This window comes from Eublepharis macularius, chromosome 7 (assembly GCF_028583425.1).
Source record: "Eublepharis macularius isolate TG4126 chromosome 7, MPM_Emac_v1.0, whole genome shotgun sequence".
NCBI classification, from domain to species: domain Eukaryota; kingdom Metazoa; phylum Chordata; class Lepidosauria; order Squamata; family Eublepharidae; genus Eublepharis; species Eublepharis macularius.
The window spans coordinates 54,952,949-54,975,617 of NC_072796.1; the positions used below are offsets into that span (position 1 = coordinate 54,952,949).

The 22,669-nt window shown below is 40.2% G+C and overlaps 1 protein-coding gene across 1 annotated transcript in view; it reads right to left on the reverse strand.

Moving 5' to 3' along the window:
• The window catches only part of C7H18orf63 (chromosome 7 C18orf63 homolog), a 59,396-nt gene that overhangs the window by 11,327 nt on the left and 25,400 nt on the right, over positions 1-22,669 (reverse strand). Inside the window, 11 exon segments of the mRNA XM_054985864.1 lie at positions 448-567; positions 4,175-5,054; positions 5,056-5,113; positions 9,306-9,319; positions 9,634-9,716; positions 12,934-13,117; positions 14,800-14,885; positions 14,986-15,082; positions 15,920-16,029; positions 16,911-16,987; positions 20,949-20,990. Of these exon segments, the coding sequence (XP_054841839.1) occupies positions 448-567; positions 4,175-5,054; positions 5,056-5,113; positions 9,306-9,319; positions 9,634-9,716; positions 12,934-13,117; positions 14,800-14,885; positions 14,986-15,082; positions 15,920-16,029; positions 16,911-16,987; positions 20,949-20,990 (1,751 nt within the window).

Sequence of the window (22,669 nt, forward strand, 5' to 3'; positions counted from 1 at the left end):
CTGAGTACTACTGAGCCAGAAGCTACTGCTACAAATGTCATTTATGCTTATTACATATTTTTATATTCACATGGTGATGTAATATATATAAAGCATATGTCCATCCATTAATTGATTAGAAAAATATCTGAGATTCCCTTCTAAATGTTATGATAACAAACAGCAGCCACTACATTTTAAGCAATAGTACTTAAAAGATATTCTACAAGAAAATGAAAACATTTCAGTCATGATTACAAGATAATGGCCATGATAAAAAAAGTATATGGAACTGGAAATGAGTGTGAAAAATATTGCAATGAACTACTTATTATATGAATAAAGCTTACATAAAGATTTCTGGATATGACCCTTGCCTTAATTAGTTTTTCTTTTATTTGTCAATATATTCAAAAATATTTCCCTACTATCATCTTCTTATTAAAATTTCTGTAGATGTTACTATACCTTTATCTGGTGTTTCCTGCCAGTTCGGTCTGGTGCAGATATCAAGTGGATTTCAGCCTTTGAATAAATCTGTCTCAGATTCACATCTTCACAGTGGAATGATGCATTTTTCTTCAGCACCTAAAAATTTAAAAAAATTCAACCATTCTTTTACAATTTCATATTATTGTAAATGTTGTAGAAATGGGACTTCTACACTATATTTTACATTATTTTCATGTATCTTATAATTGCAGAACATTCTGCCTAAAATATGTCTTTATTTATTTGGATGTGCTGTATGTCTATGAAGTATAGCTGGGTTCAGAAATCCACAATTCCTTAACTTTTGCAGCCCAAGGATATCCTCATCCCTCTTTCTCCTGTCCCCTTAGATAACTAGGCCAGGTGCCAATATGGAACAAAAGTATAGCCAAAGATTCTTGCCAAAGAAAGGTTACAGAACACAGCAAAGTGGAGGTATGGAATTGCCAGGAACAGCTGGGTCTGGGAGCAAAATAAGGTTGTCAACAACGTATTAGGAAACTCCTGGAGATTTAGAGCCAAACTGCACAAGATGAATTACACATGTACAACACGTGAACACACATACATGTGTTTCCCCATTGCTTTCCTGTTCATTTGCACACCGCAGCCACACTGCACTTGATCTGCAATCAATCCCGTGCTCGGACTGGCACTTGTTTCTTCCTCATTTCTCCTAGACGAGAGATGGTATCCCATGATGCACCTTCTCTTTGCGCATGCTCAAACCTTCCTCTTTAGCTTTTCTGAGTGGGAGACATTTTTACTCAATTAGACGTATCAGGGAAAACCTGGCTGGGTTTCGGGGGAGGGGGGCTAAAAATGGATTCCACACCTCTGCTGGGATCTTGAAGCTCGACCCACCTGGAAGGAGGAACATCTATGCAAAGGGAGGTGGGAGATCCCCACTTCGTGAGCTGCGACGTTTCCTGCTGTCAGCCAGAAGCAACTGTTTCCTGCCTGTTTGACCTTAGCCATATCAGATCTCCATTATTATCTATAGCGAAAACTATAGGGACTATCCAGGGGGATGGGGGTGGCATTTTGCAAAATAAATCTGCAACATTTTCAGGGGACCTACTTCTAACTGTCCTCTAAAGACCCCTCAAGTTTCAGGGAGATTGGACCTTGAGAAGCCATTTTTGGCCCCCCAAGGAAGGTGCCACCCCATTGTTCCTATTGTGAGGAAAAATTTGACAGGACCTGGGTCGATTCTCCCTGAAACTTGGGGGGTCTTTAGGGGACTAGCTCCCCTGCAAATTTGGTGGATTTTGCTAAAATGCCACCCTTATCCCGCTAGGTAGCTCCCCTAGTTTTCCCCACAAGGAATCATGGAGATTGAAAGTGTCTGGGGGCACCTTCTTTTGAGGCCCGTAAAATGGCCCCCTGAAGTCCAATCTTCATGAAACTTGGGGAGTCTTTAGAGAACCATGGGAACGCGTTTTTCCAGAACAAATGAATTTTTCCAGCCATTCCCTGGCCGGTTCGGAGTTCAGTCCATCGGCTGAACCCAGTGTGGAGTCCGTGGAACTGATAGCCCCTTTCTCCTGCCACTTTGGCAGCAGGAGAAAGAGGAACCGCACTAGTTCCAGCATAGAACCTCACAGGTTCCAGTGCGATGTCTGTAAAACTGATAGCCCAGGCAGCAGGAAAAGGGGCTGTCAGTTTTACAGACCCCACACCAGTTCCAGCGTGGGGTCTGTGAAACTGACAGCCTCTTTCTCCTGCTGCCAGAGCGGCAGGAGATAGGGGCTGTCCGTTTCATAGACCCCACACTGGGTTCAGCCGCTGGGTCTGTGAAACTGACAGCCTCTTTTCCTGCTGCCCGGGCTGTCAGTTTTACAGACCCCACATTGGTTCCAGCGCAGCGTCTGTGAAACTGACAGCCCGGGCAGCAGGAAAAGAGGCTGTCAGTTTCACACACCCAGTGGCTGAACCCAGTGCGGGGTCTGTGAAACTGACAGCCCCTTTCTCCTGCCGCTCTGGCAAGAGAAAGAGGCTGTCAGTTTCACAGACCCTGCGCTGGGTTCAGCCCATCGGCGTAAACAGGTGCGTTGTCTGTGAAACTGATAGCCCTGTTCTCCTGCTGCCTGGGCAGCAGAATAAATGGGCTGTCTGTTTCAAACGCCCCGCACTGGTCGGAAATTCATGGTTCGAGGATCCGTGGAATGCTATGAACCACAAATCATGTGGTTCGGGTTTTTTTTGGTTTGTGCCCATGTCTACTCTCTATTGCTGAGCCAAATTGGAGAATAAGTACCCCCCCACCCTGTCTTTTTCAGGTTCATGTATCACCCATGTTTCTGAAGTTTTCCTCAAATGCTTAATTTGTGTTGCCACTATCTTTCTTCCCACCTCTTCCTTATCCCGACCGAAGACACTGCATGAAGAGGAGGAGAAAGTTAAGAGGAAAGGAGAGTGCAGGAAGGAGGAGCAGGGAGGTGGTGGCAGCAACTAGAAAATGGGAGAATTTAAAACTTGCCAGATTAAAAGCAAAACAGTATAAGCCGGATTTAAGGGCAAAAAAGGGAGAGGGAAGCGGAAGCCGCTCAAAATCGACACTGCAATGGCGACTCGTTGATTATGACTATGGACACTCACAACCATGACTACATCAGTTACCTGAGACTTGCATGGACTAGGGCTACAGAACACGTGTTCACACGGGGTAAAATGGACACAGGCAGGTAGGAACAGACATGATTCTAGACACTTGCATGACCTTGTGTAATTCATCTTGTCTAGTTTGGTTCTTAGGGGTGGAACCTGGGGGTAATCAGGGTATGTCGTAGAGTTCACCCTCCAAAGCAGACATTTTTCTCCATGGGAACTGATCTCTGTAGTCTGGAGATCAGTTGTAATTTCAGAGTATCTCCAGATCCCGCCTGTACGGCAAAAGGTGAGGGGATGATTATTACAGACAGAAGTAGATGGGAAAATAGAGAAATAAGAAGATGGCATTTCCCAGATGGCTTATATTTCCAGAACTGAGACCAGTAAGGTTTTGAGTCATATGGACTTCACTGATGGTTTGTTAGTACTACACCATTTAATATGCATTTACATTAAAATATGTTTATATTTGACGATACATTTAATTATCCTTAAAAGAAATTGTGCAAAGGTCAAAGCCAATACCAGCTGCACTGCTTTTGCCATCTAAAGAAACCATCAAAATGCAACCTGTAACTAAATGAATACTTCTGTTGAAATCAATGGGATAGCTTTATTCATTTATCTGATTGTCCTTGATGTTGGTCTAGTTCTAAGAAAAGAGGAATAAATATGTCTAATTCTATAGTCTACTTTTCCTTCTCGACGCTAAGATAAGATCATAATGACACTCCCAGGCAGTCTCTCATCTAGGCTGAGACCTCCTTTGTGTTGACAAGGCAATACCAGCGCATGTCCTCAGACCATTATCTGAGGACATATCTATAAGGCTTGCAATAGGCTCAGCTACACATCTCTTTTCTAAAAGCTGCACTACACCTAAGCTTGTGCCAATCATTAAGTATTTCGCATGGGAAATCTACATAATTGTCGGAAATTGATGGCTAAGTGTGGGTGGTAAAGTCAATACATAAGAAACATGCATGGTGTTCTTTCTTTTTTCAGCTCTGTGCTTAGGCTTTGTGTGCATTAGCAACAAGGAAAACTGCTTTGCTGACATATCTTGACATTAATGTATTAGTCACTATACCTGTAGGTTGTCGAATTGGTGACTGGATGTCTTAATGGTATCTTGATTTGATGGTCCTACTGTTGCTTTTTTATCTCGTCCTCTTTTGGCCTTATTGTACACTGAACTGCTTAATCTGTATGTACTTGTTTTTGCTGCTTCAGTTGGACTTTGTTTTTGAAATGTTTTGGGATTTGTCACTTCCACATCTGAGACAGATAACCAGGGAAGGGTTTTCTTTGATCCAATATTTGGGATATTTTGACTTGTAGTTTTTCTATCCCCTTTGTTATTGGAGCTGAGATTTGCAGGTCGGTGCAAATGTTGTTGAGTAACTGATGCATGATGCATCAATCTGTCACTAGTGGATGGCAAAGAGTTTATTTTTCTGGATTTGATTTCACTTGAATTTCTATCCAAACCTGCTCCATTAGTTGACAGTTGTCCATTGTTCTCATTTTTCTCGTTTAGTGCACATTTTATATTTGCTTGACAAATCTGTGTCTGAAGAACACTTCCATTTGTAATTTTTTTATATGTTGTATCATGTAATGATTTGTTAATTTGATAGGAACTAGGCTTGAATACAGTCAATTTAGCAGCTGTGTTCGTTTTCATTACATTTGGATAATATTGTGGAATGGTTTGTTTATGCTTTCCAGGTAAGGCTTTTGTGGTTTGCATTTCCATCTGCAACAGTTTTCCTTTGAAAATTGGAACAATCCTTGTGGAATCTTTTTTAAGAGAATCTGCAAATAAATGCTTTAACATTTTAAAAGATTCAGTTGAGTGCAGTTGTTGTGCAGGTTCATTTGAAGTTTTCCACTGTTTTCTACTGTGGGATTTTCTTCCCATTATGCCTATATTCCCATCACCTGCTAATAAATGGAGATAAGAGAATGCCTGTTTTCAGCTGGTTAACTTTCAGCACCATCTTGTGGCTTCTTTTGGTATCACATGCTAAATGACATACCTTTCTTTGGAATCTCTTGAATCAAAGTTACTTTGCAATTCCTTTTCCCAGTGAGATTGGCTGGTTTTATATTTACTTTCTAAAATACAAGAAACCAAACAGTATAATATGAATGACACATGTAGTTTAAGTATTTAGCATGGACTGTATATTTATATGTGGGATTAACATTGTTTTCAGAACTTGACCAATGTATAATGTCAAGTTGTGAACATAAAATGTCTCTTGACAACTTTGCCAAAAATTGTCTGTGAATATCTGTATCTGGCTTACATGTTCTTTCAACATTCTTTTTCCATTGTGAGAATGACCTAAAAAATGAACATGTGAGTAAAAATAGTAGTGTAAGAAGCAGCTCTTTAGTCTTGCTGGAATTAAGTTTCTGATGGACAGAACTATTCCGTGACATTTTGCAGGAACTGAAACTGATTATCATGTGATAGGAAGGGATATAAAAAGTTCTATCTTTGCGCTGAAGATTCTTTCAAATGCCCATTTCATTGCTCATCACCCTATTCTGGGACTGATCTTCCAAGAATGCCTGAATCATTTGATACAAAGTCTCACAGAGACATCACCGGAACTTTACAATATGCCATTTTAAATGTGGCTTAAAATATCACAAAACATCAACAGGGTATAATTTTCTATGCTGGTCTTAAAGCATAGTTTTCAGTCAAAGCCAGAAGCAAAATTCTACAACCATTTCTGGCCTACAACACAGGCAGGCATGGGCCCACACCTCAGATGTAGTCTTGAACAAAGTTGTGTATTAGATACACATTCTTACCAAAGTATAGCAGTTAACAGGTAAACAATAATGTTAAAGACTGATTTCTTCAGAATGGGTTAAATAAATAATTGCAAGCCATTATGGTGTAGTGGTTAACATGATGAACTGGGACTGGAAATACACAAGTTCAAATCCCTAAGCAAATTAAACTCACTGGGTGGCCTTGGTTTAGTTTTTCTCGGCTTAACTTACATCACAGGTAGGTTAAAATGGAGGGAGAATTATGGTATGCCTCCCCAAGCACCTTGGAGAATGAGTAGAATAAAAACATGACAGGCTCAACAGGCTCAGACTGGAGTAACTCTACATAGGATTGCACTGTATAGCTACTAAGCATCCTGCCTGCCTATAGAAGTTACTGAAATCCCTATAAGCATTAGGCCCAGATCTCTTGTGATGGTTTTTAGTAATGGAATGGGGTCAGATTCACCGCTGATTATTCTCATTCTTGCAAGCAGTTTCAGTACCGGTTAGACAATAATGATTCAAACTCATATAGATACAGTCATTATGAACCTCTGATTCTACAATTAATCTTCAAGCTTTGCATTTACAGGCATTTTCCTCTACAGAAGTAAAATGGTAAACTCGTCCCAGTGGCCACAGCTCCTCAAATTATCTTAGGCCTTCTGAAATAATTTTATATTGATAATCATTTGTCATCAGCAACAACAAACACTGCTGTTGATCTTATCACAGCTGCAGTCAATTGGCTTCAATATAAGCTGAGAGTGTCAGTTCTAGTTAACTCTCACCTTTCAGCTGCCTCAGACACTACATTGGTAGCATTAAAACCACAGCAGAAGTCTTCTAGGTACCTGTGAAGCCTCCCAGCCTTCATTCCCCTGGGAATATGCCACCATTTTTCCCAAAATGCCAGAAGTGAATCAACATACCAGAAATGTAACAGCTGCACATTAATTGCTTGGCTTCTTTACAATTTTATTTATTATTTACTTACATTATCTATAGTCTGCCTTTCTCACTGAGACTCAAGGCAGATTTCACAGTGTAAGTCAATATAATCTACAGCTGGAACATTCAATAAACAATACAATAGGGCATGATTTGAAAATAAGCAGAAATATGATACAGAGTTGAAACGATGCTGAAACATAAGCAATGTAACAAAACATATTAAATAACATGAAAATTACCTCGTAGGAACTTTCAGCATCAGGCACTATACTGTACGTAGTTATAGTCCAAAGTCCCTATCCATTTATTAAAACATATCTCTGAAGTATTTTCTTATAGTGCAGCCCTATTACTCATGTAAAAAACATCTCTTGAATAATTAAGTTTTGCATAGTTTCTGGAAAACCAGAAGTAGGAGCTTTCCTGACCTCTTTAGGCAGGCAATTCCATAAGGTGTGTGTGTGGGGGGGGGGGCACCATAGAAAATACACATGTATGGGCAGCTGTTGATTTCATCCGTTTGCCGTACTGTATATGTAGAAAGCCCTGTTCACATGAGTGAAGCTGCCATGGTAAAGCATAGGGGAAGAGAGAGCCAGTCCCATAGATATGAGGGACCAAGACCATGAATGCCAGTTCCATTGGTTAACTGCACTCTGTAGACTGGCCAGTTCTCATCAATTTTACTTACTGGGACTGCTTTTTCAGCCTGAGCATTCCCACCCCATCCTAGCTGCTACTCTCTTTCGGTAGGGATAAGGGGGACCCAGTTTGCCTGTTTGGTGGGAAAAGTTCCTTCTGGATCCCTTCTGGAATGTCACCTTCTGAGTATCCAGGCTAGGTACTCTCTAGCCTGTAAAGGCTTCAATCGTGACTGTCCACAGCTGACAACCAGCTGCCTCCTTTACCTCCTGCAGCTGGTTCTTTTATCCCTCTTCCTTTGGACACTCCAAGTTCCTGCTTCCTTGTCCTCTCTTCTGATCAGACCCTTTCCCTTGACAATGCCTTTACCCTAGAAGAGGCCTTTGGTGTGTATGGTCCTAGTATTGGTTGGCCTTCCTCTTGCCAGACTTCTGCTCCATTGCTCTTGCAGGCTCAAACGGATGTCTCCTCAGCTCTACAACTGGGCTGCTTCTAGGGTTGCCACTTACTTGGTAATGGTGAGGGTCCTCCCAGTCATGTTCCCTGTCTCCTGCCCTTGCTCAGTCGAATGGTTGGGGGGGGGGGGGAATGGTGAGGGAACAGCACCTGGAAATCACTTTGTGTTTCAGAACCAGAAGCTTTTATGGTATTCTCATAGAGATTTCAACATTTCTAAAGTGTTGTGATATCACTTCCTGTTTCAAAACAGGAAGTGACTTCCAAGAAGTCTCCATCTCCATCAATGCTCCTAAGGATTGCTAGTTGAGAGCTGGAATCCCTAGCTGCTGCCTTCCTTAGGCCTGTGCCTTTGTTTCACCATTCTCCCCCAGGGTTAGAGTGCCTAGGTCTGTGATAGTACCACAGTGGTAAAAGCCAGAGTAACTATTAGTTCTCAAGTTCCATCCAAAAAGTGCCAATAAATAAAACAATTAATTTCTTAATTACCTGTATAGATGGCCGTGTAAGATCTTGGGTGGCATACAATGCTTTGCTTGTCATCTTAAGAGGAAATCCACATGCATGAGGAAGTACAGCCTTCAGATCAGTAAGAAAAGCATTTAGAGCTCCTTCTAAATGTATTCGAGGAAAATACTGCACCGGCTGACTTCTGATGCAATTTAAAGGATATCTGAGTTGGTGTTAAGGATTGGAGTAAATTACCTGAGCAACACAAATGCACAAGTACTAGAGTTCTCTCTCAAAAGGTCTGCTGAAATGAATGGGAGCTGTGCAAAAACACTCTCTTTGGCCTCCTCTCGCTGACTCTTTCCCTCCTATCTTTTTAGCCCTGCTGCTGACTCGACTACACTTACCGGGTAAACTTGCATGAACCCCCCATGTGTAGTTTAGTTTTTAGTTTAAATGAAAGTGCAGGAGCAATGCCTAGTTGATTGTGTCCAAAGTAGTTAGACAAATCTTAAAAGTAGCTATAAGGCAATGTGTATACTGTGATTCCATATGAAAAGGCAGAGAATATACACTGGTCACAGAATTCAGCTTCTAATAATCCCAATTTTAATTTATTTTACAACTGCAAATTACCATTCCTTATGCTAGTGGGCAATATCTGACACTATCTCAGAAATAAACTTTCTAGTAGTGGGAGAGGGTACTCCACTGCCTCTCCCAAGCCCAGAATATAACAACATAATAAACATTCCAAAATATTTAACAATGTGATCAATTTGCATAATTAACCTAGATTGTAGAATTCCGTTTTTTATGTAGCATCTGAGTTATCTGGGTACAAAATACTAAATTCTTTGATGCAGAGTATACTAGCCCCAATTCTATGTTGCTGCCGCCATTCAAACATGTTGATTTACAACTATGATTAAGGCTGCAATCCCAAAAACACTTTTCTGGCAGTAAGGCTCAATGGTACTTATTTCCAGGTAGACTTGCTTTGGAAAATTGCTCCCTAAATCATCTATATTCACACTGCAAATAATCATTCCTTGTACTGAACAACAAATGCTCAGCAGGAAAGATGAAACATTTTTATTATGTTTTCATTAGAACCAGTCTCTCTACACGTTACTAAGTACCTAGAGATGTTCACGTGCAGGATTGTATGTCTAGCCCTCAATTCACATGCAGGCTGTTCTTTCAGCACCATCTTGTGGCTTCTTTTGGTATCACATGCTAAATGACATACCTTTCTTTGGAATCTCTTGAATCAAAGTTACTTTGCAATTCCTTTTCCCAGTGAGATTGGCTGGTTTTATATTTACTTTCTAAAATACAAGAAACCAAACAGTATAATATGAATGACACATGTAGTTTAAGTATTTAGCATGGACTGTATATTTATATGTGGGATTAACATTGTTTTCAGAACTTGACCAATGTATAATGTCAAGTTGTGAACATAAAATGTCTCTTGACAACTTTGCCAAAAATTGTCTGTGAATATCTGTATCTGGCTTACATGTTCTTTCAACATTCTTTTTCCATTGTGAGAATGACCTAAAAAATGAACATGTGAGTAAAAATAGTAGTGTAAGAAGCAGCTCTTTAGTCTTGCTGGAATTAAGTTTCTGATGGACAGAACTATTCCGTGACATTTTGCAGGAACTGAAACTGATTATCATGTGATAGGAAGGGATATAAAAAGTTCTATCTTTGCGCTGAAGATTCTTTCAAATGCCCATTTCATTGCTCATCACCCTATTCTGGGACTGATCTTCCAAGAATGCCTGAATCATTTGATACAAAGTCTCACAGAGACATCACCGGAACTTTACAATATGCCATTTTAAATGTGGCTTAAAATATCACAAAACATCAACAGGGTATAATTTTCTATGCTGGTCTTAAAGCATAGTTTTCAGTCAAAGCCAGAAGCAAAATTCTACAACCATTTCTGGCCTACAACACAGGCAGGCATGGGCCCACACCTCAGATGTAGTCTTGAACAAAGTTGTGTATTAGATACACATTCTTACCAAAGTATAGCAGTTAACAGGTAAACAATAATGTTAAAGACTGATTTCTTCAGAATGGGTTAAATAAATAATTGCAAGCCATTATGGTGTAGTGGTTAACATGATGAACTGGGACTGGAAATACACAAGTTCAAATCCCTAAGCAAATTAAACTCACTGGGTGGCCTTGGTTTAGTTTTTCTCGGCTTAACTTACATCACAGGTAGGTTAAAATGGAGGGAGAATTATGGTATGCCTCCCCAAGCACCTTGGAGAATGAGTAGAATAAAAACATGACAGGCTCAACAGGCTCAGACTGGAGTAACTCTACATAGGATTGCACTGTATAGCTACTAAGCATCCTGCCTGCCTATAGAAGTTACTGAAATCCCTATAAGCATTAGGCCCAGATCTCTTGTGATGGTTTTTAGTAATGGAATGGGGTCAGATTCACCGCTGATTATTCTCATTCTTGCAAGCAGTTTCAGTACCGGTTAGACAATAATGATTCAAACTCATATAGATACAGTCATTATGAACCTCTGATTCTACAATTAATCTTCAAGCTTTGCATTTACAGGCATTTTCCTCTACAGAAGTAAAATGGTAAACTCGTCCCAGTGGCCACAGCTCCTCAAATTATCTTAGGCCTTCTGAAATAATTTTATATTGATAATCATTTGTCATCAGCAACAACAAACACTGCTGTTGATCTTATCACAGCTGCAGTCAATTGGCTTCAATATAAGCTGAGAGTGTCAGTTCTAGTTAACTCTCACCTTTCAGCTGCCTCAGACACTACATTGGTAGCATTAAAACCACAGCAGAAGTCTTCTAGGTACCTGTGAAGCCTCCCAGCCTTCATTCCCCTGGGAATATGCCACCATTTTTCCCAAAATGCCAGAAGTGAATCAACATACCAGAAATGTAACAGCTGCACATTAATTGCTTGGCTTCTTTACAATTTTATTTATTATTTACTTACATTATCTATAGTCTGCCTTTCTCACTGAGACTCAAGGCAGATTTCACAGTGTAAGTCAATATAATCTACAGCTGGAACATTCAATAAACAATACAATAGGGCATGATTTGAAAATAAGCAGAAATATGATACAGAGTTGAAACGATGCTGAAACATAAGCAATGTAACAAAACATATTAAATAACATGAAAATTACCTCGTAGGAACTTTCAGCATCAGGCACTATACTGTACGTAGTTATAGTCCAAAGTCCCTATCCATTTATTAAAACATATCTCTGAAGTATTTTCTTATAGTGCAGCCCTATTACTCATGTAAAAAACATCTCTTGAATAATTAAGTTTTGCATAGTTTCTGGAAAACCAGAAGTAGGAGCTTTCCTGACCTCTTTAGGCAGGCAATTCCATAAGGTGTGTGTGTGGGGGGGGGGGGGCACCATAGAAAATACACATGTATGGGCAGCTGTTGATTTCATCCGTTTGCCGTACTGTATATGTAGAAAGCCCTGTTCACATGAGTGAAGCTGCCATGGTAAAGCATAGGGGAAGAGAGAGCCAGTCCCATAGATATGAGGGACCAAGACCATGAATGCCAGTTCCATTGGTTAACTGCACTCTGTAGACTGGCCAGTTCTCATCAATTTTACTTACTGGGACTGCTTTTTCAGCCTGAGCATTCCCACCCCATCCTAGCTGCTACTCTCTTTCGGTAGGGATAAGGGGGACCCAGTTTGCCTGTTTGGTGGGAAAAGTTCCTTCTGGATCCCTTCTGGAATGTCACCTTCTGAGTATCCAGGCTAGGTACTCTCTAGCCTGTAAAGGCTTCAATCGTGACTGTCCACAGCTGACAACCAGCTGCCTCCTTTACCTCCTGCAGCTGGTTCTTTTATCCCTCTTCCTTTGGACACTCCAAGTTCCTGCTTCCTTGTCCTCTCTTCTGATCAGACCCTTTCCCTTGACAATGCCTTTACCCTAGAAGAGGCCTTTGGTGTGTATGGTCCTAGTATTGGTTGGCCTTCCTCTTGCCAGACTTCTGCTCCATTGCTCTTGCAGGCTCAAACGGATGTCTCCTCAGCTCTACAACTGGGCTGCTTCTAGGGTTGCCACTTACTTGGTAATGGTGAGGGTCCTCCCAGTCATGTTCCCTGTCTCCTGCCCTTGCTCAGTCGAATGGTTGGGGGGGGGAATGGTGAGGGAACAGCACCTGGAAATCACTTTGTGTTTCAGAACCAGAAGCTTTTATGGTATTCTCATAGAGATTTCAACATTTCTAAAGTGTTGTGATATCACTTCCTGTTTCAAAACAGGAAGTGACTTCCAAGAAGTCTCCATCTCCATCAATGCTCCTAAGGATTGCTAGTTGAGAGCTGGAATCCCTAGCTGCTGCCTTCCTTAGGCCTGTGCCTTTGTTTCACCATTCTCCCCCAGGGTTAGAGTGCCTAGGTCTGTGATAGTACCACAGTGGTAAAAGCCAGAGTAACTATTAGTTCTCAAGTTCCATCCAAAAAGTGCCAATAAATAAAACAATTAATTTCTTAATTACCTGTATAGATGGCCGTGTAAGATCTTGGGTGGCATACAATGCTTTGCTTGTCATCTTAAGAGGAAATCCACATGCATGAGGAAGTACAGCCTTCAGATCAGTAAGAAAAGCATTTAGAGCTCCTTCTAAATGTATTCGAGGAAAATACTGCACCGGCTGACTTCTGATGCAATTTAAAGGATATCTGAGTTGGTGTTAAGGATTGGAGTAAATTACCTGAGCAACACAAATGCACAAGTACTAGAGTTCTCTCTCAAAAGGTCTGCTGAAATGAATGGGAGCTGTGCAAAAACACTCTCTTTGGCCTCCTCTCGCTGACTCTTTCCCTCCTATCTTTTTAGCCCTGCTGCTGACTCGACTACACTTACCGGGTAAACTTGCATGAACCCCCCATGTGTAGTTTAGTTTTTAGTTTAAATGAAAGTGCAGGAGCAATGCCTAGTTGATTGTGTCCAAAGTAGTTAGACAAATCTTAAAAGTAGCTATAAGGCAATGTGTATACTGTGATTCCATATGAAAAGGCAGAGAATATACACTGGTCACAGAATTCAGCTTCTAATAATCCCAATTTTAATTTATTTTACAACTGCAAATTACCATTCCTTATGCTAGTGGGCAATATCTGACACTATCTCAGAAATAAACTTTCTAGTAGTGGGAGAGGGTACTCCACTGCCTCTCCCAAGCCCAGAATATAACAACATAATAAACATTCCAAAATATTTAACAATGTGATCAATTTGCATAATTAACCTAGATTGTAGAATTCCGTTTTTTATGTAGCATCTGAGTTATCTGGGTACAAAATACTAAATTCTTTGATGCAGAGTATACTAGCCCCAATTCTATGTTGCTGCCGCCATTCAAACATGTTGATTTACAACTATGATTAAGGCTGCAATCCCAAAAACACTTTTCTGGCAGTAAGGCTCAATGGTACTTATTTCCAGGTAGACTTGCTTTGGAAAATTGCTCCCTAAATCATCTATATTCACACTGCAAATAATCATTCCTTGTACTGAACAACAAATGCTCAGCAGGAAAGATGAAACATTTTTATTGTTTTCATTAGAACCAGTCTCTCTACACGTTACTAAGTACCTAGAGATGTTCACGTGCAGGATTGTATGTCTAGCCCTCAATTCACATGCAGGCTGTTCTTGCTCAATGCACGTGAATTGCAATTTCACGGGAGGTCCTTTTGTGTGACTGCATCTGCAAGTGTTTCCGGAGAGCAAAACACTAATTCTGCTCTGTTTTTGCTGCAAGAACAAGTACCGTAGGCTCTTTTGAACTGCCAATTTGCATTTCTTTAAGGCGTGAGAAAGTGTCAAGATGTGCATTTCAATGAATGGAGGTGGGAAGTGGAGGAAACTGGGATACTTTTAGTAGTTGAGGAGGAACTGATATCAAACATGTGACTCGGAACAAACTGAAGTGTGACTGTGAGCTAAGCTACAAGTGACGCCTGACACAGGTTGGACACTTGTCAGCTTCCCTCAAGTTTTGATGGGAAATGTAGGCATCCTGGTCTTGCAGCTGTAATGGAGAGCCAAGCTGTAAAACCAGGACGCCTACATTTCCCATCAAAACTTGAGGGAAGCTGACAAGTGTCCAACCTGTGTAAGGTGTCACTTGTAGCTTGGCTCTCTGTAATCAGGTGCATGAAAAGTTGGAAGGGGGACACGTGAAATGAGGTTCACTTGAGTGTCCCTAGGTACTTAGTAATGTGTAGAGAGACTCTTGGAAGTGATTCATTTTTATCAGGATCACACCCAGAATCTATTATGCAATCTACACTTACTCTGGAACTGTTTTGTATCTGAACTCAATCATATTAAAAGTATACAAAAATTACAGGTATACAAAGGATATGTAAATAATTGTTCCCCTATCATTTTGAAGTAAATGTTGCAATATGTCAAGGGTTCCTTAGGGAGAATATAGCCATACTAGACATAAACAAACAAATAACATGAGGTTATATATCAAATGGTATAAATGGTCTCTCTCTCCCTCTTTATGCACGTATTTGTGAGTGAATTTGCTTACCAGATTTTCCCAGTGCAGCTGTAAACTGCTGTATGATTGAAACGGAGACTCAGATGGAATTACATGGCTAATACTTATAATCTGACCCATTTTCATGCTGTACGGAATAAGAAAAGCATACTAAAAAACAGTTGCATCATGCTATATAATGTTGTAAGAAACAAGCAGTGACTGTCCCTAGGAAAAAGAATCTTAATCTGGATAGTGAACCACTTGCCAGTTTGTGGAGAAAATGGCCAGAAACTGAATGGTACATAGGTTCAGTCCTACGCCTTATTTCCTTGTGTACACACTACTTTCGCTTGCATGAGATTTCTGTTGATTTCCCCCTTCTCTTGCAGGACCCCATGCTGTTCCCAAGGGCCCACCAATTCTCAGAAGCAGAATTTCAGGGAACACAGTACTCTACAGTGGGAAGGAGGAAGTGGATAGATTCCATTCCACAAAAACTGCTATGTTTGTGGTGCACAGAATAAAACAGTTTACACGATACAACCCACTGAGTTTTACAGTGAAAATTTATGTGCTATAAAACCTCACCATTTTTCATTTAATATTCCATATGGAGGAAACAAATCTTACAAAACAATCTATTTTGAAACTTGAGTTTATATTATCATTTGTAGTTTTCTATGAGAAAAGGCAGATAAGTGGAATTGCTTTTCTTTAAAGAAAACTGTAAAAATTAAAAATTTTAAGAAAAATACTCTTTGCTTTGAAGAACATATTTTCAAAATTAAAGATGAATATAAATTGCATTTATATGCTGCTGTTCAGAATGGTTTGCTTTTCGTAGCAATGGAAAAAACAAGGCACGATTCCACTTTGGTTCTGAAAAAATTTTCTGAAGTTTCTATCACTAGAAATAAATGTGCTAATATATATTGCAGGAGCATCTCAATACCATTTCTTGTCAAAAAAATAAGAAACATACCTTGGCAACACATAGCACCAGTTACTTAAAACAGAGTGTCTTTTAATTATTTCATTTTTATCACTGTCAAATCTCATTAAGATATTTGCTGAAATATCAAAATCTTCCAGCTGTGAAAAACAATTCAATACAGTGATTTTTTCAAATGAATAAGCAAACATACAAAGAAAGGCCAAATTGTGCATTTAAATAGTTAATGGTGCCATCCTAATATGAATTAGAATGGTATAACTCTCTTTAAGGTGGCACTGTAAAATACATATTTCAAACAATTCAAAACATCATATACCTGCTGTAAGGTTTTACAAATTGTACTTACAGAACCTCCATGAAATTTCACAAAACAATGCTAGGAATTGCATCCATGTGACGAATGCAACTACTTTATGACACCCTGATTATAACCTTCAAATTTTTCTTTAACCTCATTCAGCAACATTGGGCCACCTTTTAAACTGTAATAAAATTAACATCTATTAAAATAAATCTTGTAAAATAAAAGGCGGTGATAACTTCTGAAAGCCATTAAACAAATACAGAAAAAACATGGTTTTAGTACTACTGATGAGACCCAGTTGTGGATCATAACCCATTATTTAAAAAAACACAGTAACACATCAGGATGATATCCCTAAGCGTGCAAGAATACACCTAATAGTGGCATTTGAGTATGTGAGCAGGCTGTATAAATAAACTATATATAAAAATGATTTTAAAACTTCCTTGGCAAATATTCACATTTAAAAAATAATAAATTATTTAACACATAGAAACTTTGGAGTTGGAAAGTATATAATGCTTAATACACCAGTGATTTCCAACAGCTTCTTCATTCTCTGTACACAGTTTTGCAATCTTTTCATATATAACAGTGACCCTGTGTGCACCTAGAGATAACCAGCACCGATTAAATGGACCAACCCTTAGAAACAAGGCCCAGTAAAATGAAAGTAAATAATACTACACGGAAAAAACTGCCTCATTTCTGTACCTTAGGTGGTGGTAGTCGAACTGTGCAAACCTCGACACTGATGCAAATCTGAGTCTCAGTTACATTGATGTCCATAACTGAAATAAAAATTCAAATTGTTCAGCATATGTATAGGTCTGTCTTTTTTCACTATATGGATACAAAAGAAAAATGATTATGCTTCTTTTTAAATGAACTTACCAGCTAGTTATATTCATTCAGTTCAGCAGTTTGACAAATCCAAGAGCTAAATACTCCTCTAATGTAAATAATCATTAATCTCTAAAAATACCATATGGATTTATAAGCTGTTAATACAGGACAGTAAACTATATAAAACAGAACAAAATTTTTAAGAACACTACTGTCCTTGAGTTACATTCATTGGGCGGGGATAGGATCATTATTCAAGTATGATGACACAACAGAACAAAATGTTAGTGTAATGGATTTACCTTTATGTAGCCTTACCACTGTGCTGGTTGTACACAATGCTGGTGGAACTAATACACTAACATAATATTGTCAGAGGAAGAAGAAAAAATAAGTGATGTTGGAGATATGATGGGGAGAAGGTGAGCTTAAAATCTTGTGTGTACCCAGATATTGGTCCCACCTCTGCCATTTGGTAAGGTATCACCAATTACAGATATAACAATATATCTAACATGCCACCTGTCCTAGAGGGTGTAACAGTACTTTAGTGTATTGTTTGTTATACCTGTGAGAGATATGGAATAAATTAGAACACTCCCACTAGGGTCGATAGAGCCCCACACAACTGCCCTTCCCCACAATCTCCCATACAGTTACAATATGATGTCCAATGACACTGTATCCTATATATGTATCAATGTTGATGTAGCGGTTTTCAGATTACAGTCCAAATCTGGTTTGAAACAGCCTATGGGGGAAAAACTCCTTCTGTGTTCAACCTGTTGACTGAAGGGGAGGAGAATGAGGAGCTCGGGAAATCTTGCAAAGAAGGTAAAAGAAGAGAGGCTTCCAAGTGTGAGGGGATGCATTTGGGGACACTCTTGGACAAGTCAAAGACCTGTGGCTTTGGCAGGCAATTTCAAATAAACAAAACTGGATCATAGTGTCAGTTAATTTAAGGCAGGAAAACCTTTCTTTAGAGAATGTTCGTCAAGATCCTTAAAGGCATGCTGAATAATTACCAGGAGTCCTTGATTAATGAGGTGATGGCCAGATACTGGATGAGGTAACGTTTCTCTCAAGCAGCCAGTCTACTTTTGTTAATGTGACTGAGTTAGGCTTGGTCTTCCTCCTCCTGCTGGCTCTTCTGCCTTTTGTTAGGGCAATGGCCAGAAATTTGTTTAGTGAATTGCAGAGAGAAGAGGGTCCTGGCCCCCAATGAAGGGAGAGGGAAATATGAAGTGGAGACACTTTGGCAATATTTCCATCTGCCTAGATGGACCAAATGATAAGCTTCAAACTAATTTGAGAAGTGATCGTGCAGATGCAGCAGGAGTACTTATATGCCCCAGCAAGATTATACAGGTCTGTGGGAGCATGGGGTCCATTCCTGGTGGCTCAAAATGTGATGCTTTACTGATCAGATTCATTAAAGTCTGCTTTAAAGAGTCCGGATGAAGCTTTGAACCCCTTAGGATCAGTCTGACCTATGTCCAGTTCGAACTCCTGTCCTCTTCCCTCTCCTCCACCAGCCTTCCTCTCTTCTCGTTTACCCTTTCACAGCCTTTCACGACTCGGTCTCCCAGGCTGTCTGATCCCACTAGCCTCCTCTCACTACCTCCCACCTGAGGAGCCCTTCACCCTGTTGGCATTAACAGATGACCTGGAGCCACTTCAGGAGCCCTGCCAAAGTCCTGTGTCCACTCATATTCTCTCTACATGAGATATCTGAAACATGAAGAACATGTTTTGGAAGATGCAATAGTAGCCAGGAAGGGTAGTTTAAAAAGACAGAGCCAGCAGCAGGGCAAACAAAGGCTTTCCTATACATTGGATCTGTGTGAAGGGGCTGTGAAATGCCAGAAGGGAAACTTCAGCCCATTATAATCTCTTCAGGTCCAAGCCCGGCTCTGGAAGGCAGCTCCAGCCCATTTCCCTTCCTCACTGTCCTGTGGTTGCGATCCCACACACTTTTTGACTGGAGAGGTGAAATTGACAAAGCATCCCGGAGGGGGGGGGGGAAGATGAAGTTAACAAACCCTCTGAGGAGTGATCTCTGCTGGCTCTGTCTTTTAAAACTATGCTTTCCAGCTAACATTATGCCTCCCTACACTTGACAAACATGCATCCAGGCATCTGGTATAGAGAGACTCACAGGCATCCCTAGAACATCAGGATCAGAGATGAAGGAAAACCAGGGCAGAGGCAGGAACCCAGTGAAGGAACCTACAATGCGCAGCCTGGGGTCAGTCTTACTCCAGCCTCTCCCATGAAGAAGAGGGGAAGTTCTTGACAGGAGCTGGAACTGTGAGCAGGCTATCAGGAAGAGCAGGGATCCTAGACTGTTATATAGGTCTACAGAAGTTTCGAACCTTTGCTGAATCAACATCTCCCCTAAGGCTTGGTGTTATTGCTGTGGTGTTATTGCTTTTTGGCTGCTTGTCTACATATCCTGCTTTGTGCCTATGCTGACTCTTGCCTGCCTTCCTTGAGCCTGCAAACTACAAAGCAGGACAAGATCAACACAGCAGTGCCTAAGAGGCACTCTCACAGTATCTTCACTGTTGTAGTGAACTTAAAACTTTAAAACAGAAACAGTAGCATACAGGGCCATCCCAAGGGCTTTTCATGCCCTAGGCCAGCAGGTCCAATTGCGTCCCCCTTGACAACTCACCAGGGCGCACTATGAGCCACCATCTGGCCAGGCAGTTTAGGGCTCACTTACCCACCTATGCAAGAAAGTGGAAGGAATTTAAATTGAATGTGGAAGTGACACCACTTCTGGGCAACATTCTAGGGTATCTCCAAAATCTCTATGACAAAGACCATGGAGATTTTTGGGGGTTCCTAGAGCGTCCCCTGGAAGTGGTATCACTTCCAGGGTTGACATAATTCTCTTTCTCCTGCCACATTGGTGGCCAAGTAAAACTGGAGCCAAGTGTTTCAGTAACCAGTCAGCCAGGATGTGCCCCAAGTTACTGACAAGGTGATCAGCCAGCTGAGGTGGTGGCGTGGGGACAGGGGTGCCCCTGACCCACCCCCCATGTCTGGCATTCTGGGCAGTAGCCTAGGGCTGCCTAGTGGACAGGCTGCCCCGGTAGAATACTGTCCAAGGCAAATCAGTCACAGCTCTGACAGCTAAATGATGACCAAGGCAGCGGCAGAACCTGATATGGCACTTGAGTTCTATGTTAGTGAATTTGTCGTATATTTTTTATAGGTGTAGGTCATAACGTATATCTGAACAGATACATGGTGTAAATGCAAAACATAGCTTCTACTGTTCCCTAGGTAGGCCTCCCTCTTCTGTCAATTGCTGATTGGTGATGGAGAGGTATAGTATATGCCAGGGGTGGGCAAATTGCGGCCCGCGGGCCACATGCAGCCCGCTACAGAGTTTTTTGTCGCCCGCCAAGACAGTCAGAAAAATCCACCTTGAACCGAGATTTCCTTCTAAAATTAAATGTGCTTGCAGCTATAGATGATATGAAATTAGCACAATAAATAAATTGAATAAAACTACCACTATTTTATTTAATTTATATTTATTGATTTTATGATACAATTTATACCTTTTCTGAAATGCAAAATTAACTAATGAATGCAATCATTTTAAAAGGTGCGGCCCTCCGCTAACCTCCGCTCCCACAAAGTGGCCCCCGAGCCAAAACAATTGCCCACCCCTGGTATATGCCTTCATTCTGACTGAAGAGCCAGGATTTTAAATATACAACAAGCTTCACCAAATTACAACTTAGCAACTCAAGTAGAGGGCTTGTTACAAATCTATAGACAAGATTTGGTTCAAATTCCACTGTTTGCCAATCAATGGCATGTACTAAGGTACACACCAAGGTCCAAATAAGCTCAGAAAAAAACATTTTTGAACAGTATTATACTTACCAACTGCATTTTGCTTTCCCCGTTGTGATAAAAAATCTTTCCCTGAATAAAAATGAAATATATTATAAAATTCTCAATTCTTACTTTGACGTCCTTTACAAAACCTTAATTTTTGTTAAAAACAATTTATTGCATGACTTTTAAATCTCTTGCTGAGCAACAAGAACATGGAATTCAGTGAAAGCATATAACAGAAGCCAGCTAAAGAGTGTTTGTATTTTTGAAGGGAAAAAAAAGAATAATTTACAGGTAGCAGAACAATCAAGCTGTTGGTTAAAGGATATTTCGAGCGCTGACTCTAGGCTAGCAATCCCCTTCATGAACAGTATGTCTCACTATAACAATCTGAGCCAGTGCTTTTGGTAGAAAGAAAAAATGAACCTGAAGAGAAACACCTTTCTTATCATTTGCATAATATACTCTTTGTTTTGTCTGTCTACAGATATAGTAACACCAATTTCCAACATTCCATCCACTATCCTCAAATTCTGTCAAAGTATCCAGAATGCTGTGCAGCTGTATAGAAACAGGCTTGATTCCTTGGGAGAGGGAGTAGGTTTAGCAACCAGAGAATTATGTCATTTAGCGTACCTCTTTTCTTCCTCCCATGTAAGTAGATAGCTGCCTTAATTCATTCTAAAGGGGAAAATAAAGAGGATACTATTGCAATGAGGGGGGGACCTTTCCATTTCTGGTACCACAGTCCCTTCAATATACATGTTCTTCTGCTAGACATGGCATCACAACAATCAGCATTTCATTTGCAAATTTTATATACAACTACTAGACACCATATCCACCAGAAATTAGCATTCTTCTAGTATGCCATAATTCAGGATATCCTTAAATCATACTGATCCCACAGCTCGCTAAAGTAATTCATATAAGCTGACAGTAGTTGCAAAATCATAATTTTTCTCTTTCCTGAACAGAGATATATCCTTCCTGAACAGGGAAATATATGTATTTCATTTGGTAACAGAGTGGTAGCAGAGTTACTCAGTCAGAAGTGTATTCTCCAATGTGCAGTGATTAATCCTCAGGAAATGAAACTGTTGAAAAGATAGAACTTATAGTTTATTTAGATAGATTCTATTCATGGCAATATCTTGGAACAGAAAGAGTCCTAGTCCAAAGGTGAACTTTTCCTATTGGACACAGCCAGCTAACTCGACATTGTGCTTGCATGAAGTTATGTAGATGAGGCCTTGATAGCAGAAGTTCTGCAGAGGCCATGAGGCAAGAAGAAAGAATCTTTAAAGAGACACAGAGACAGAGGAAGAGTCAGGGAGCATTCCTACCTTAGACAAAGAGAAGCAGCTTACTATCAAGAGAGTTAACCATATGCACAGATAGACATGCAGTGTCCCCCGATGTCCAAGGCATGTTGAGTTGCCTATTCCATCAGTATGAACTCTTTGCAGTGCATCTTTGTTCTTTTCTTTCAATAAATCGCTGCATCAATTCTTTGTGTACCAAAAAGGAGTATCACCACAGAAAAGCTGCTAAATTTCTTAACTTAATATAAAGTTCCTTCCTAAAAGGAATGTGTTCCAGATTTTTTTCCTAGGATGTTTTTTCTAGTTGCAAAATCATACTTTTTCTCCTTCCTGAACAGGGATATGGTTCATTTATTTTCTAGCATCTTGTTTTTGAAATACTCATTTTCATATTAATCGATCTACTTTTTCTAAAGCTGTCATCAAGACACTAACATAGGC